The sequence below is a fragment of the Coturnix japonica genome, chromosome 7 (genome assembly GCF_001577835.2).
Source record: "Coturnix japonica isolate 7356 chromosome 7, Coturnix japonica 2.1, whole genome shotgun sequence".
In the NCBI taxonomy this organism is placed as follows: Eukaryota; Metazoa; Chordata; class Aves; order Galliformes; family Phasianidae; genus Coturnix; species Coturnix japonica.
In genome coordinates, this window is record NC_029522.1 from 18,586,449 (window position 1) to 18,600,001 (window position 13,553).

Consider the following 13,553-nt stretch of genomic DNA (forward strand, 5'->3'; position numbering starts at 1 on the left):
ATGGCATAGCCACAACACAGCCGTGAGAGGTGAGAAGATGCATGACTGAACCTGGCCCAGCAAGAGCAGTGACTTCAGGCTGGTTCAGCCACCCTAACTCATGGAGTTAGCTTAGCCCTTCACCATGAAGCAAACATCCCAGTTCCTGTGCAGCATGTGGCAGAATGTTACCAGAGGAGAGATCTCTTCTTCCTCCGTCTTGGTGCCAACCCAGGTCACAGCTGAGTGCTTGAAAGGAGAACATAGAAGTGGACCTCAAAATCCCCGCTTATTTTTAGTTTAAGCCTTTTAGAGTGCTATTTTCCAAGTGCAGAAGCAAGGATCTCTGCACTGGCCTGGCTGAGGCTGGCTGTGGGTTTCCAGCTCCACTCTATGCAAAGCGGTGCTGTTCTTTCTCCAATGGCCATGCAAAGTGATGTGGTCTCAGCAATCACACAGCTGAGCGAGGACGTGAAGCCAGGGATGGGGCCTGATGACAGTGGCTCATCCGCACCTCAGAGGGGACAGCAGGTGGTGAGACAGTGGGTGCAGAAGGCTCTGCCCGTTACCTATCGACAGCTCTCGCTTGCTGGTTTGGGTGAGTCACTTCTTCCTTCCACACAATGCAAACTGGCACAGATTTCAGTGATGGTGAAATGTAGGAGTGATATGTACAGGGTGTGAGAGAAGCAGTGGTCAGGTGGTGGGAACTGTGTCCATGGGTTGAGGAATTGGTTCAAAGAGACCTCAGCAAGAGACTGTGTTGCACCTCAACCGATTTGGGCATCAACACCACCCACACACTGCTTGTCCTCACAGCTCCTCCTGATTCTTCATCTCTTCTTTCAGTCATGCACCATCACTTTGCTGCTCATTAATGTGGATTTAATCACCACATAGTGCTTCACCTCATCTCACAGGGGACAGATCCTGAAGCTAACACTGAACTAGGGATTTCCTTTCCTTAGGAAGGAGGTTTACTTGCACTAGAAACCACCTCATGATCAACCCCAAAGTGCAGCAATACCAAATCACTCATTGCTAAACTTCTTTCAGGAACAGAGCCCTGTGGATGTGGTAGCTCTGAGCAAACACACGAGAGCTGCTGAACATCCTTGCTTGTGGGATTTTTTTTGAGGAACCATTCAAATTACCACATCAGAGTTCTCACAAGTCTATAAAAACTGAGCAGATAGGAAAAACCTATCAGCGAGAGTATCAAAACAGGAGGCAGAAAGGAAGTTCCTTCAGTTCTCCACTGCCCTCCATCTGACAAGGCTCTAGGTTAGCCACAAGACATCTGTCATGAAAATTAAAGACAGATGCAGAGGAGATGGCAATTCAAGTGATATGAGCACCTTCAGTACTTCAGACAAGACTGGGTTTGCTTCAGCTGCTACCACAACCTTTCAGATTAGTGGTAAGGTTTCTTTTTATTCAATGGATTGATGTGAATTTTATTGGGTATATATATATATTATATATATATTGGGAAGAAAACCACATAAAGATGAAATATTCTATTTACATTAAAAACAAAATGTGTCTTTTTTTAAAACAGAGATTAAAGAGTTTAATTGTTCTTTCTGGCTGAAGCTGAGTGTCAGAAAGTAGTTTTCCTTCCCTGCTTCAAAAAGCGCCTAATTGCACTGAGACAATTTCATGTCTTAACGGTTAAGATACTGAAATCACCAGATCCAATTAAAAAAGTTTCTTAGTTTTTAGCTGAATATAAATATTTTATTGCTGACTCAACCATCCTATTGGAAAACTAATTAAGCCGTTGTACTCTTCTAAAGCTACAACTTTAAACTACTCACTACATTACTTTGGGGGAAAAAGCCCTCAATTAAGGGTAAATTATTGCATGTCTGAAGTAAGTATTAGCACTTCTGAAATGCTTTTTTTATCCCTCCTTTTTTCCCCCTAAATGGTAGAATTCAACAAAGTATTTCATTTCTTTTACATTTGCTGGTGACTATTTGCCTTATATGTTACGAACTGATTTCATCTCTTCTGCAGTTCAGTTTGTTATTGAGTTTTCTTTTGTTTTGATGTATGCGTGGATCACTGTTGGAGACATGTGCATGCAGTGCTCTGGGAAGGGAGAACCTGTACTTTGAGCAGCAATCCTTGAATGGCAGCCTGGGCCATAGATATGGGAGGGAGACAGGGTTCATTGGTGCAGAAGGAGAAGTGCCATGCTGACACTGTCACAGGCTGGGTTAGGTCTAGATGGTAGTAAGCATGTTAGGGCAGCTATGGGGAAGATGCTGACAGTGGATCACAATGCACAATCAATGCAGAGAAAGGCTGCCTGCCTGGCTTATCAGACCTTGCAGGAGGGTTTAGGGTCCTGAGCCTGAAGTGCATGGAAACAAGCAGAGATTGTGGCAGAAGAGTTATCAGGATTTCTGTCCTTCTTCTGTTGATTTGTAGAGCCTCAAATCCGGAGAAAGCCATCCACATGCTGTACTCGGACTGCCCTTGTCATCTACCTGCTGCTGCTAACAGTTGGCCAGGTGCTGTTGGCGTACAAAGGTATGCATCCACCCAGCTTGTAGCCTCCATCCACCCTTTGGAAGCCTGGGCAGCTTTGCTGGTTGCTCTGGGACAGCACAAGTGTAGGTGATGAGCTCAGAGATGGGAAATCTCTGCAGGTTCACAGCTGCACACAAGGCAAAGTAGCTGCTTCTGCAGGAAGCTCATCCCCAGCCCCTGTATGTTCCATCTGGGCCAAATATCTGCAGTCCTGGCTGACCAAGCAGTTCCCAGCCAGATCAAGTTGTATACTCACTGCATGGACATTTTGTTTCCACAGTGTTTAAGATGAAGGAGGAGATACTGAAATGTCAGGAAAATAATGCCTTCCATGCTGAAGAGATGATAGGAAGATCCTATGCCGATGACGTTCTTTTGGAGAAAAACTTTACAGGGAGGAACGTGGGACATGGAGAAAACTGGAGGAGACACTTAGAAAAGGAAATCACCGTAATTAAAAGCAGCAATGCAAACCTGATGATGATGATGAGCAACATCACCCTGCTTGCAGGTATGGCTCAGTTTCTTTATGGTGACTGGTGGGGAGAAATGACTCTGCTGCACCACCTGCTGAACCAGGGGAAACCTAGTTCTGAAGGAATAACAGTGGCAAGATCTGGTCTTGCTGTCAGGCACTTAACAATGCTGCAGTGCATGGGGTCCTGACTACAGAAAAATAATCACTAAATATTTGTTTCAGGGCGTCATGGACTCAAAGGAGAACCTGGTCCACCAGGTATGTGGGTAAATGAACCATAAACAACTTCTTTTCTTCTCTCTTCTTTTAATTTTTTTTCCTGAGATATATAAAGTGGGGATTTGGGATTTCAGTTGCTAGATCCAGATCCTACTAAATGCACAAACCTCCTGTGCCCTGTCATAAGGAGAAATGCTGCACACTTTGATTTCCTGGACACTTTGGCTTGCCTGAGTGCTCCCATGGTTGTTGCTGACCACCACAGTTTTGTCTCCATCTTCTCACTGCCACCTTGCAAGAAAAGCTAAGGGTGACAGAGAAACCATGGCTGGTGGTTATCTGCAGTAGGCTTTCCAAATCCTCATCTGAGGCAAGAAAGGACCATGGAGGAGATAAACTATTTACAAAGGGTTTATGTGGTGTATCCCGCCACTGGGTTTTCTGCGCCAGGCACAGCAGGTCTTGATGCACAAATCTAGAACAATTCAAATACAATTCCTGAGTTCCTGCTCTTTAGGGGCCCCAGCTGAACTATGCATATAGTGAGTAGTGACTGATTTGGGATGGAACAGTACCAGTCATAGGAGATAAATGTCTCCAGTCTGTGAGGATGCAGCAAGACCTGATCTCATGCTGGCTCTGTAATGAGAAGAAGTTGGACTCAGCATTTTCCAAAGAAACTCAAGTTCCAGTGATCCTGTAATGATCTAAAATTCACCCCTTGTTAGGTCAGGTCTGTATCTCATCCATTCTTAGTTCTTGGCTATGTTGATGAGCTTTTCCAAAGGGGGGGAAAAAATAGATTTAAAAAAATAATAATTTTTCCATGTCTTCCTGGCTGCATTCACAATGTTGAAACACCACATCCTGCCAAACGCTAATACTGTTCATCAGAGCTCAATAACTTAGTGCTTGTTCAAGAAAGATCTCCCCAGAGGTCTGTGTGGGTGGGCAGGTGGCCTGGCTTGGCTGAAGCACAGCTGGTCCCTGCCCAGCACACCCAGCCCAGCTCCACAGACCCTTCTTGGGTGCCTGTGCTCACCTCTGCCAGCTGCACATGGGCAGTGGTGACCAAAGGCACATGTACAAAGGATGATCAAAAAATTCACCTATCCTTCTCACCCATTATTATGAATAGATTATGTGTGTCAGCTGATATGTGTCTCACATCTCAGGGCTCCAAGGACCACCAGGGATAAAGGGAGACAGAGGAATTCAAGGTAAGGCTTTTCTAACACCTGAATAACCTCTATGGATGATCATAATGTGGCTTTATGGATTATTTTATGGGCAGTCTTCGGTTGAGATATAAGTCAGCAGGAATGTCACTGGAGTTGAAAGAAATAAGCCTATATAAAATCGGTGCAAACAAAAGCAAAACTCAGCTGGAAAAATCCTTGTTTTAAAAGTGAGTTTTTAGTGCCATTGCACTGGCCATGCTGAGTAGACGTCCTCTGCCCCAACACCTCTCTCAGGCACATGGGGAGCAGAGTTTGTCTTGTGCTGTGCGGCCTTCTGCTGACATTAATGAGACGTGATACCTAATGCAGCATCATAGGTGTGATGTTGTCCCTGCAGGCTTACAGGGACTGCAGGGCAGTAAAGGAGATCGTGGTCCTGCCGGCCCAAGGGGTGAACAAGGAGAAAAAGGAATAAAAGGACAGGCAGGAATTCCAGGTAAGGCATCTCTGGAGGCATTTAGGGCCAGGCTGATGCAATGCTGGGCAGCCTGGTCTAGAAGTTCCAACCTCATGGCAGGGGGTTGGAACCAGATGATCTTTAAGATTCCTTTCAACTTAAGCCATACTATGATTCTTCACTATCCCAGCAATTTATTTCCATTTAAGATGGTTCTACTGAAAACACCACATCAGGTCTTCACAGGTCCCATATTTCATAAAAACTTAGGCAATCCTGTGAGTGGCATGCCAGTCCATGAGAGGAAGACACTTGGGCTGATCTGCAGGGATTTTACTTTGGGGTGTGTTCCAGTGAAGCTCCCAGAGGGCAGCTGGGGAAAGGAGACATGGAAAACGTTGACTTTACACCACGGAACTGTCCTTATAAAGTTACCTTTGTCTAAGGAAAGGCACAGATCTTGAATTAGCAGCTCATTCCAGACTAGCACAGTAGCATTTTCATGGTATAAAATAATACAACATAATTTATGTGCAGAAGCACACGTTAGTTCTCACTACAGCAAAACCTACCTCTGAGAATTTTATCTTGTTTTAAAAGCCAGGCTTATATACCTTAAGTAGAAGAGTCTTGCACCATGTTTCTCCCAAGCAGCACGTATTAGTGGTATTTCCTGAATAACCAACACTCAACACTCTCGCTTGGGACGCACCTGGAGAGGAAAGACTGAATGCAGCACAGCAAAATCAGAAGCTGTACATGGTGCAGTTGAGGAAGGACATTTGGATGAGCTGTATAGAGATTCCTCAGAAGTAAAGGATCAGAACCCACAAGAGCTAGCACAGGATGGTCCAGATTAAAAAAAGGCAAAGTGGGAGAAATTGCCAAAGGTGAGGTCTTGGAGATAATTCTGGAACAGAAGCATGAAAGAGACATCACTCTAATTTAAACAATTTAAAGTAATTCAGTTCTATTGGAATATACTGAGAAGTCTAAGGACAGATGTGGCAATTGCTTGAAAGCACAGGAGTAGCATAAGATGTCCTCCATTTCCACCACACGTAGGGGAAGGAAACATTATAGACAGAGGTAATGGAGACTTAACTAGGGAAGAAAACCTACTAGTGGCAGGGATACTTTGGGAATAGACTGGGGATGCAGTGGGATTATTTAAAAATGAATGGTAAATGTGGGTATGAGGCCAATCTCTGCCACTGATGCAGATGGAAGGGGGTGCTCTCCGGTTTCTGAGACAATGAATATTTGATGATGATATTGATTATGATGATTATTATTATTATTTACACTTCCTGTGCTTCTTGGTAGGGCAGAAAGGTGAAATAGGCCAGAAGGGCAATCCTGGACCCATGGGTCCTCCAGGAAACCAGGGAATGCCAGGACAGCCAGGCTTCCATGGTAAGTGCAGAAGACACAGCACAACCTGCCATCAGAATGCAAATGCTGTGGTGCAGAACTGCCCTTGCTGAAGCATTTGACTAAATCCTGCCAGCACTGATGCCGGGATGTTTTTACAGGTAGCGCAGGGGAGCCCGGACGTCCTGGGCAGAAGGGAGAAGCAGGTAAGCAGAAAGGAGGTGCAGTTTTTTCTATGGGTATGAGACTGTAAAAGAGATTTCTTTAAGAGTGGCATTTCCAGAGTGGTCTACCATTTGGAAGGACCTAGCATGCGTTCTGACCCCACTGGGACAACTCAGTCCACACAATGCAGAGTTGGTGACTGAGCTATTTTTCATTTTCTTTCTTCACGTTTTGGCTGCTCTTAACATGTGCTGTTGTTTATCATCTCCAAGGCCCAGCTGGAGTACGTGGCCCCCCAGGACCTCCTGGCCCCAGCAGCCCTGGGCAGAAGGGGGAAAAGGGGGACCTTGGGCCCAAGGGCTCTCCAGGTACCAAGCTACTGACATCCATATCCCTTGGCCCTCCTATACTGGCTTCAGTTTGTGTGATGGCTTCATCTTTGCTGTTTTGTTTTTAATTTCAGGAATGACAGGCAATATGGGACCCAAAGGTGAAAAGGGAGACAGAGGAGTACCAGGTAAAGAAGAATAAAAAAGGTCTGTGAGCAAAAGCACGTATTATGCAAAGTATGGGGATGGAGTACGGAGCAACAAGGAGGCAGTTTGTTGAGTCCTGCTCTCCTGGCTCCATGCATCCCAGGATGTGATGGTGAGCACCGGCCCCTGCCTGGCTGCTGTTTTCTCTTTCACTCTGAGTTTACGTAGTGCACACTGTCAGGTCCAAGTGCTGCACGCTCCTGCATGCACTGATACGTGGATGTCACGGAGTCACCTGGCCTAGCATTATGTGCTTATATGTATGCCTCACCTGAGTTTGTGCCTAGGCTTTCTACAGGGTCAGTGAGGACTACCTGGAAGTGCAGTCTTTGTGCTATCAGTGAAATTTAAGATGTGATACAAATGACCAGAAATCAGTCCACTTCAGAAGGCAATTTGCACCATCTTTATTTTCTGAATGGGTGAGGTCTTCCCTGAGCACAGTGGAAAGTAAGACTCCTACTTGACTAGTAGATGCCTGTAGTGCAGACTGCTAACATGGGCTTGGTGAAATCCATCATGAATACATTTTAAATCATATAAGTATTTATATATTTTTTTTCTTTCTTTTGATGATTGTAGGTATTGAAGGGCAAAAAGGAACAAAGGGAGACCAGGGCCCACCAGGTAAACATTCATTTGACAACACTAAATATTCTGATAATGATTAAGAATGGTACTTTATATGTCATGTTCCAATTCTCAATATCAATATGAAATGCCTATCACGCTCCTCATCTGGGGAAGGACAGTGACATTTCTGCTTTCCATACAGGCATCCAAGGTCCAACTGGTCAAAAAGGAGCCAAGGGTGATTATGGCAGTAAAGGTCAAAAAGGTGAACCAGGAGTAAAAGGAGCAAGAGGAGACCAGGGAAATCCAGGTAAGGCTGTTTGCCATGGTGTCTGTGGAGCTGAAGAGTATTGCATTTACAGCTTGGGGACCTTCCTAAAGATATGCAAGAAAACAGATACATTGGATTTTCTCAACTCTACCTTCTTTGCAGTCTACAAAGACATCTTGCAATATGTTCTGTGCCACTGAGATTTACATGGCAGTTAGGAACACAAGGACTATTTAACAAAGCCTCTCTTAATTGCAGAATAAAACAGAACAAAAAACCCACAATAGTTCAAAAGGGACAATACTACAAAAACTCACAATCCTTACACTGTTCCTTTACAATCAGAGAATGCTCTCCAAAACCCCAAGACCTGTATTTAAAAAGTTTCCAATTAACAGTAAAAGAGCCCTCAGACAAAAAGCAACCTGCAGCCTCTCTGGGTCTCCTCTGTGCACTTCTCTCGTGGACCTTTGTCTCTAGAAGGAGCGTGGAGGAGGAGAAAAGTTTGTGAGTGGTTTGCAGCTCTCCTTCCCTAGAAGGGAGGTGGCAATATGTGCTCTGTGGTGGTAGCTTTCTGGCTAAAGAGCTCATCATGTCTTTTCAAGCACAGGCACTCCCAGGAGGAGAATCAGCCACTTCAGTGGGTTCTTTCCACACAGAGACAGTGTACCCATCTGTGACCCACCCAATTACTCAATAAAAAGCAATAACAAGATCTTTCCCCAAGCAACAGTCAAATAATTGTTTGTTTTTCAACTTGGAACAGGTTCTCCAGGAACGAAAGGGGACAAAGGAGAACGGGGAGGAGGTATTGCACTTTTATTTTCTCTTCTGCCACTTGACTCTGTTATCGCAGCTAACAGATCAGGTACACAGCAGAACAGTTACCAAAGCCAAGAGATCTGAGCTGAGTAATTTTACTGGGTTTAGCCTCTGGAGACAGGACAGGGCCCTGAAATATTCAGACCTGAGATAAAAGTAACTTCTGGTCCCACTCCAGCTGCAGCAATGGAGATGGCAGCATTCATGCAGTTTGGGCAGTCACTGCTTCCATCTTTCCATGTGCTGTTTGCCGCCTGCCCATATGACTAGTACAGTTATTTTTGTCTCCTCTGATCCATCAGGTAACTTCAACAACAACATACGAATCGCAGGAGGGGGCAGGAGGGGCCGTGTGGAAATCTTTCACCAAGGGTCCTGGGGAACGATATGTGATGATGACTGGGACACCAAGGATGCCTCTGTGGTCTGCAGAATGATGGGGTACACCCATGCCATCTCTGCCTTCACTGCAGGTGGAGGTGAGTCTTCAGCAGCTCCCCAGGCTGTACTGCAAGGCTGTCTGCCTGGTTGGGAGATAATGCATGCCCTGCAAGAACCACAACAAGGGACTCTACACAAGCAATAGGAGAGCAAAGAGGATGGATTCAAAGGGGAAGCTAAGCCCCCTTTGACCAGGCTACATGTCATCTGCTGCTTGAACTGTGCCCAAAAGCTTGGTTTTCAGTTCACCAAATGTGCGACCCAACACATGCATTTGGAGTAGTGCATACTATTATTTCTTCTGTCCACTGGTGACTTATTCATTGTATTTATTTTTCTTATTTCTTTTCCCAAAGGCTCTGGACAAATTTGGCTTGACAACGTGAACTGCAGAGGGAACGAACATTCAATTTATGAGTGTAACAAACCTGACTGGAGTGTGCACAACTGTTCCCACAATGAGGATGCTGGGGTGGAGTGTATGTGATGGGGCACAGGGCTGCCCCAGGAACCACTGCCCACTCATGAGCTCTGTAAGAACTTTGTTCATAACATCCATCCAGCTTCTTCACACAGATGGAATTCTATTTTCCATAAATCAGCAATAATAGCAAGACTTGCAAATAACCTGAGGTATCCCAGCTGTCAGAAATCAACTGGAGCTCAGACGTGATCAAGTGCATGGCTTTGCCACCTGCCTGCCACTAGCCCACCTGCAGCAGCTGTAGAGCTGCTCTGCTTTAGCTCAGCACAATAGAAAAAAGCCAGCAGACAGTGCTGCAGCTTAGCTGGCCAGCCCTTAACGCAGTGCTGTTGTCAGCCTGGCCTAAAGCCTGTGGTAAAGAGTGTATTATTAAGTGATTATTAAATTATTAAGTGATCTTTTTGGTATGCAAACACAAAAGTCCTTCAGATGAGATGATGATTACGGGTCAAAATGCAGCCATACCAGTCTGGGATCCAGGTTTAGCACAGGTCTTGTGTTTGACCTTGGCCAAGTCCCCTGCCTTTTCTGCCAGCATTTTCTGACCTGTTCCCAGTAACAAAACCCTCCCCATATCTCCTGTATAAAACTAAGTGCCATCAGATCTTTACAAATGAGATGCTCTACTAAAACAATGAGATGACAAATAAAAGCAATAAGGCTGAACTATCAACTAATTAACCTTTCACAGTGAAAATATGGTCCCTAAACCAAAGGCTTTTGCCTTAAATTAAAGACTTGTGTCTGAGGTAATAGCTGAAAGACTCTTATAACCTAAAGTCTTTCCCTTTTTAACAGCACTAGGCCTTTGGCAGATGACAAGAAGTGTATGTATAAACATTGCATGCACAGTGCAGCAACCCACTTGCTGACATTGTATTTAACATGTCAGAAATGTCTGTAAGCAACTGCACATCTCTGCATCAGCATTAGCCACATCTGCACTTACCTACACAGCTTCTAGACTCAATTTTGGTGCTCACAAAACCAGATCTAACTGGAAAAAATAAGTGGTACTGGTAAGAACAGCAGGTGACTGTATGTAAATAAAGCACTGCCACTGCTAGGGAATAAAGGATTTACAAGCTGTATTCCTGTCTTGATGCATCTGCTGGTGCTGCTTACATTCCCATTTTCTCACCTTACTTGCTAATGCAGTATGTTTTGCATCAGGCAAAACTGCCATAAAAGGGAAAGCAGCCATGTACCCAATGCTGACCCTTAAATCCCCCCAAAATCTCATTTTGGAACAACAGACATCAGGGAAATAGCTGCTATGCCACAACAAAGGTTAACAAGCAAAGGCTATATGCTTGTGCCAGGGCAAAGAGCTCAGCCTGCCTGCTCCTCAGCACAGTTGAACCCAGCTGTGTCCAGTAGTGACCAGGGTGGGGCTGAATAATGCAGAAGTGCTCGCATTGTTATGGTTCACTCTGTTCTGAGAAGGGAAATGAACACCCAAGCAGGAGCTTTGGAGGCTGTGAGCTTCCTGGTGGGTTGTAGTCTCACTTCCAGGTGCCAGAAGCAAAATTTCAAAGTCCACCTTTAGCAAATTCACATGTTCACACTAAATTACCCCCTTTATGTTCAGATATCAGACAGGCAGTTCTTCATCTGGTAGAAGCTGTTATGCTGCTACGCTGTGTTTTTGTTGAGGCAAGGAAAGCCCTTATTTGACTCCAAAAAGAGGAAAAAAAAAAAACAAACCAATATGGATTTCACTTAGAACTCCTAGGCAACGGTAGAACAAGCAGAGATAAGTTATCCAAACAGCAGGTAATATGTCAGATAAGCACTCTGTAGATCAGTGAGAGCACTGGTGAACTGTAATGGAAATGCTATAAGTCATGACTTGAACCAGTGATCGAGCACCTGGTGGGAAGGCAGGGTAATCCCAGGGGAGCTCAGGTGTATGCAATGCAAGTGAGTGACTAGAAGGGCTGGAGCCAGGATCCATCTCTTCCTAGACCTCATTTAAGGGTTGGCAGAGGGAGATGCAGGTATCTCTCTGGAGATCTTTGCCTGCCTGAAGCCTTCTGAAGGTAAGCAGCTTCTTTCCCTTATTTCTGTGTCTACTGCTGTTGTGTTTGAGTGAATCCTCACTTGCTGCAGCCTGGGATCTTGCTGCTCTGCTGTCATCACTGTGCTTTCCATCATGTTACACCGGTCATACACCAGTGCCCAGACCACAGCCAGCCTGCTGCAGCACCAAACCCCAGCACGGCTGACAGAGGATTATTGATTAAAGATGCTGCTTCCCGACACTAAGTGGAGCTCAAGGGCCACCACCCACTCTGCTCCTGCTGCTCCAGCACTGCAAAGCTTCCTCATCCCAGACCAGGCCATGCCATGCCCTGCCCTGGTGGATGCGTTTCAAGTACCAGTATCAGCATCCCTCCCTGCTTCTCTTTTCTTCTTGCAGCAAGCCTTCACTCCCACATCCTGCATTCCAATCAGAACCAGAAGGGACATAAATGTGCTTGTTCCCTTTGATGGGCTATAGTGTGTACCAAGCAGTGAGCCTGAAGTTGCGAGACAGGGTGAAGGTTCCCAGTGACCCAAGTTGCAGCCAATCAGTCTTCCCAGAATAGTATTGTGAAAAATGAAAAAATACCTCTTGTGATTCACTCTCTGGTGCTTTCTGATTTGATAAGTAGGGCGCTCGTGTCCCCACATTTTCTTCTCCAGCCCAAGGGAAAGCTTATCAGGATAGGAAAATTGTCACATGTCACCATGTGACTTGTTTAGGAGTGAAAAACCCTTATATCCACAAAAATATTGAGTCCTGAGGTCATCTTATGTGGCCACATCCTCTTCCTCACCAACACACAGCTCAGTGCTTTCAGTCCCATCTTTTAGGACTCCCAAAGAACCAGCCTCACCATCCCATGGTGGTTGTCTACAACAGCTAGCAAAGAATTGTACAGCTGTGCTTATCATTCCCTCCCAGCACCAATTACAAAGATTTAGTTAAGCAAAATTCAATTACACTGTCATGGATAAAAGGGATACAATTAATTAGAAAGGAATAGTTTCCCTTAGGATTGCTGTTATTTCCAGACTGTCCCTGACCACTTCTTGTCCAAATCCGAAGAGATGCAGGACAGTTTGGGTCATCAAATGTCACCAACTCACGTATTTCTCCCACTGGGGGGGAAAACTGAGCATTCTGTCAACAGGCAATGGTCAGAGACCATTAGGTAAACAAAATTATGTGCAGATCTCACAGCCCTGGAGCTTTAGATCACAGAGGATAGCACTGAGAATATGTGTTAATAAGTCAGGAGTATTGATTTAACCACATCTCAGTGTTGGCATAGCTGTCAAACCACAAAAACAGCAAGATGGAGGGGAGGGCTGCAGGTTACCAGTGGGGTGTGATCGGAGGCTGAATGAGATATTCATTGCCTCAACAGAAGTCACACGCAATTCAAAGCACCACCCAGGCACACAGGGATGCTGAAAAGCAAAACATTTCTAACTAAAAGCCAGGTCCTTTGGGTTTTATAGCCTCAGGTTTATGCTGAACGCATCCAATACACATCTCACCCTAGCAAAATTATTAATAATTCCAGATGAAATTGTAAAAAGGCAATTTCATTTGTTCACAGCTAAGAAATCGTTCTGTCTGAGGGTTGTTGTTCTTTTTAAAAGTACATTAAAGCCATCATATTAAATGTCAGGTGTAATAAAAGAATGGCTTCTCTGCTCATCTTAGAGAAGTAAAAAATTGATATGCATGCTGGGTATATCTAAAGATCAGACTCATCTTGTAATATATGGGTCACTAATTGCATTTTCATCCCTCTCTTCCAAAGTCTTCTGTTGCTTGTGAATTAGAGTCAGAACTCATCAGCACAAATCTGTGGACAGGTTTCTTAGCTTTCTCTGCTAAACATAATGGTTTTCTTCCATTTCTTCCAACCAGCCTGAGAAGCAAGGCTCTGCTACTAGGGAAGGGGCCAGGCTGGCTCCCACTAGCATTGGTGCAAAGCTGGATGGATACATGTCAGTGCAGGCAGCCGCTCTGCC

The 13,553-nt window shown here is 45.0% G+C and overlaps 1 protein-coding gene across 2 annotated transcripts; it reads left to right on the plus strand.

Moving 5' to 3' along the window:
- The first annotated feature begins 302 nt into the window (after window positions 1-302).
- On the plus strand, window positions 303-10,612 carry MARCO (macrophage receptor with collagenous structure). 2 transcript variants are annotated; one of them, XM_015868839.2, is made up of 15 exons: window positions 303-577; window positions 2,419-2,520; window positions 2,801-3,031; window positions 3,221-3,256; window positions 4,393-4,437; window positions 4,796-4,894; window positions 6,182-6,271; window positions 6,391-6,435; window positions 6,667-6,762; window positions 6,858-6,911; window positions 7,513-7,557; window positions 7,706-7,813; window positions 8,541-8,582; window positions 8,899-9,075; window positions 9,394-10,612. In XM_015868839.2, the coding sequence occupies exons 1-15, from the start codon at window positions 373-375 to the stop codon at window positions 9,522-9,524; spliced, it is 1,506 nt and encodes a 501-aa protein (XP_015724325.1). In that variant the 5' UTR covers window positions 303-372; the 3' UTR covers window positions 9,525-10,612. The 2 variants fall into 2 exon arrangements, with proteins under 2 accessions (XP_015724325.1, XP_015724326.1); XM_015868840.1 differs by lacking the exon at window positions 303-577 and adding an exon at window positions 1,178-1,399.
- Window positions 10,613-13,553: the final 2,941 nt, after the last annotated feature.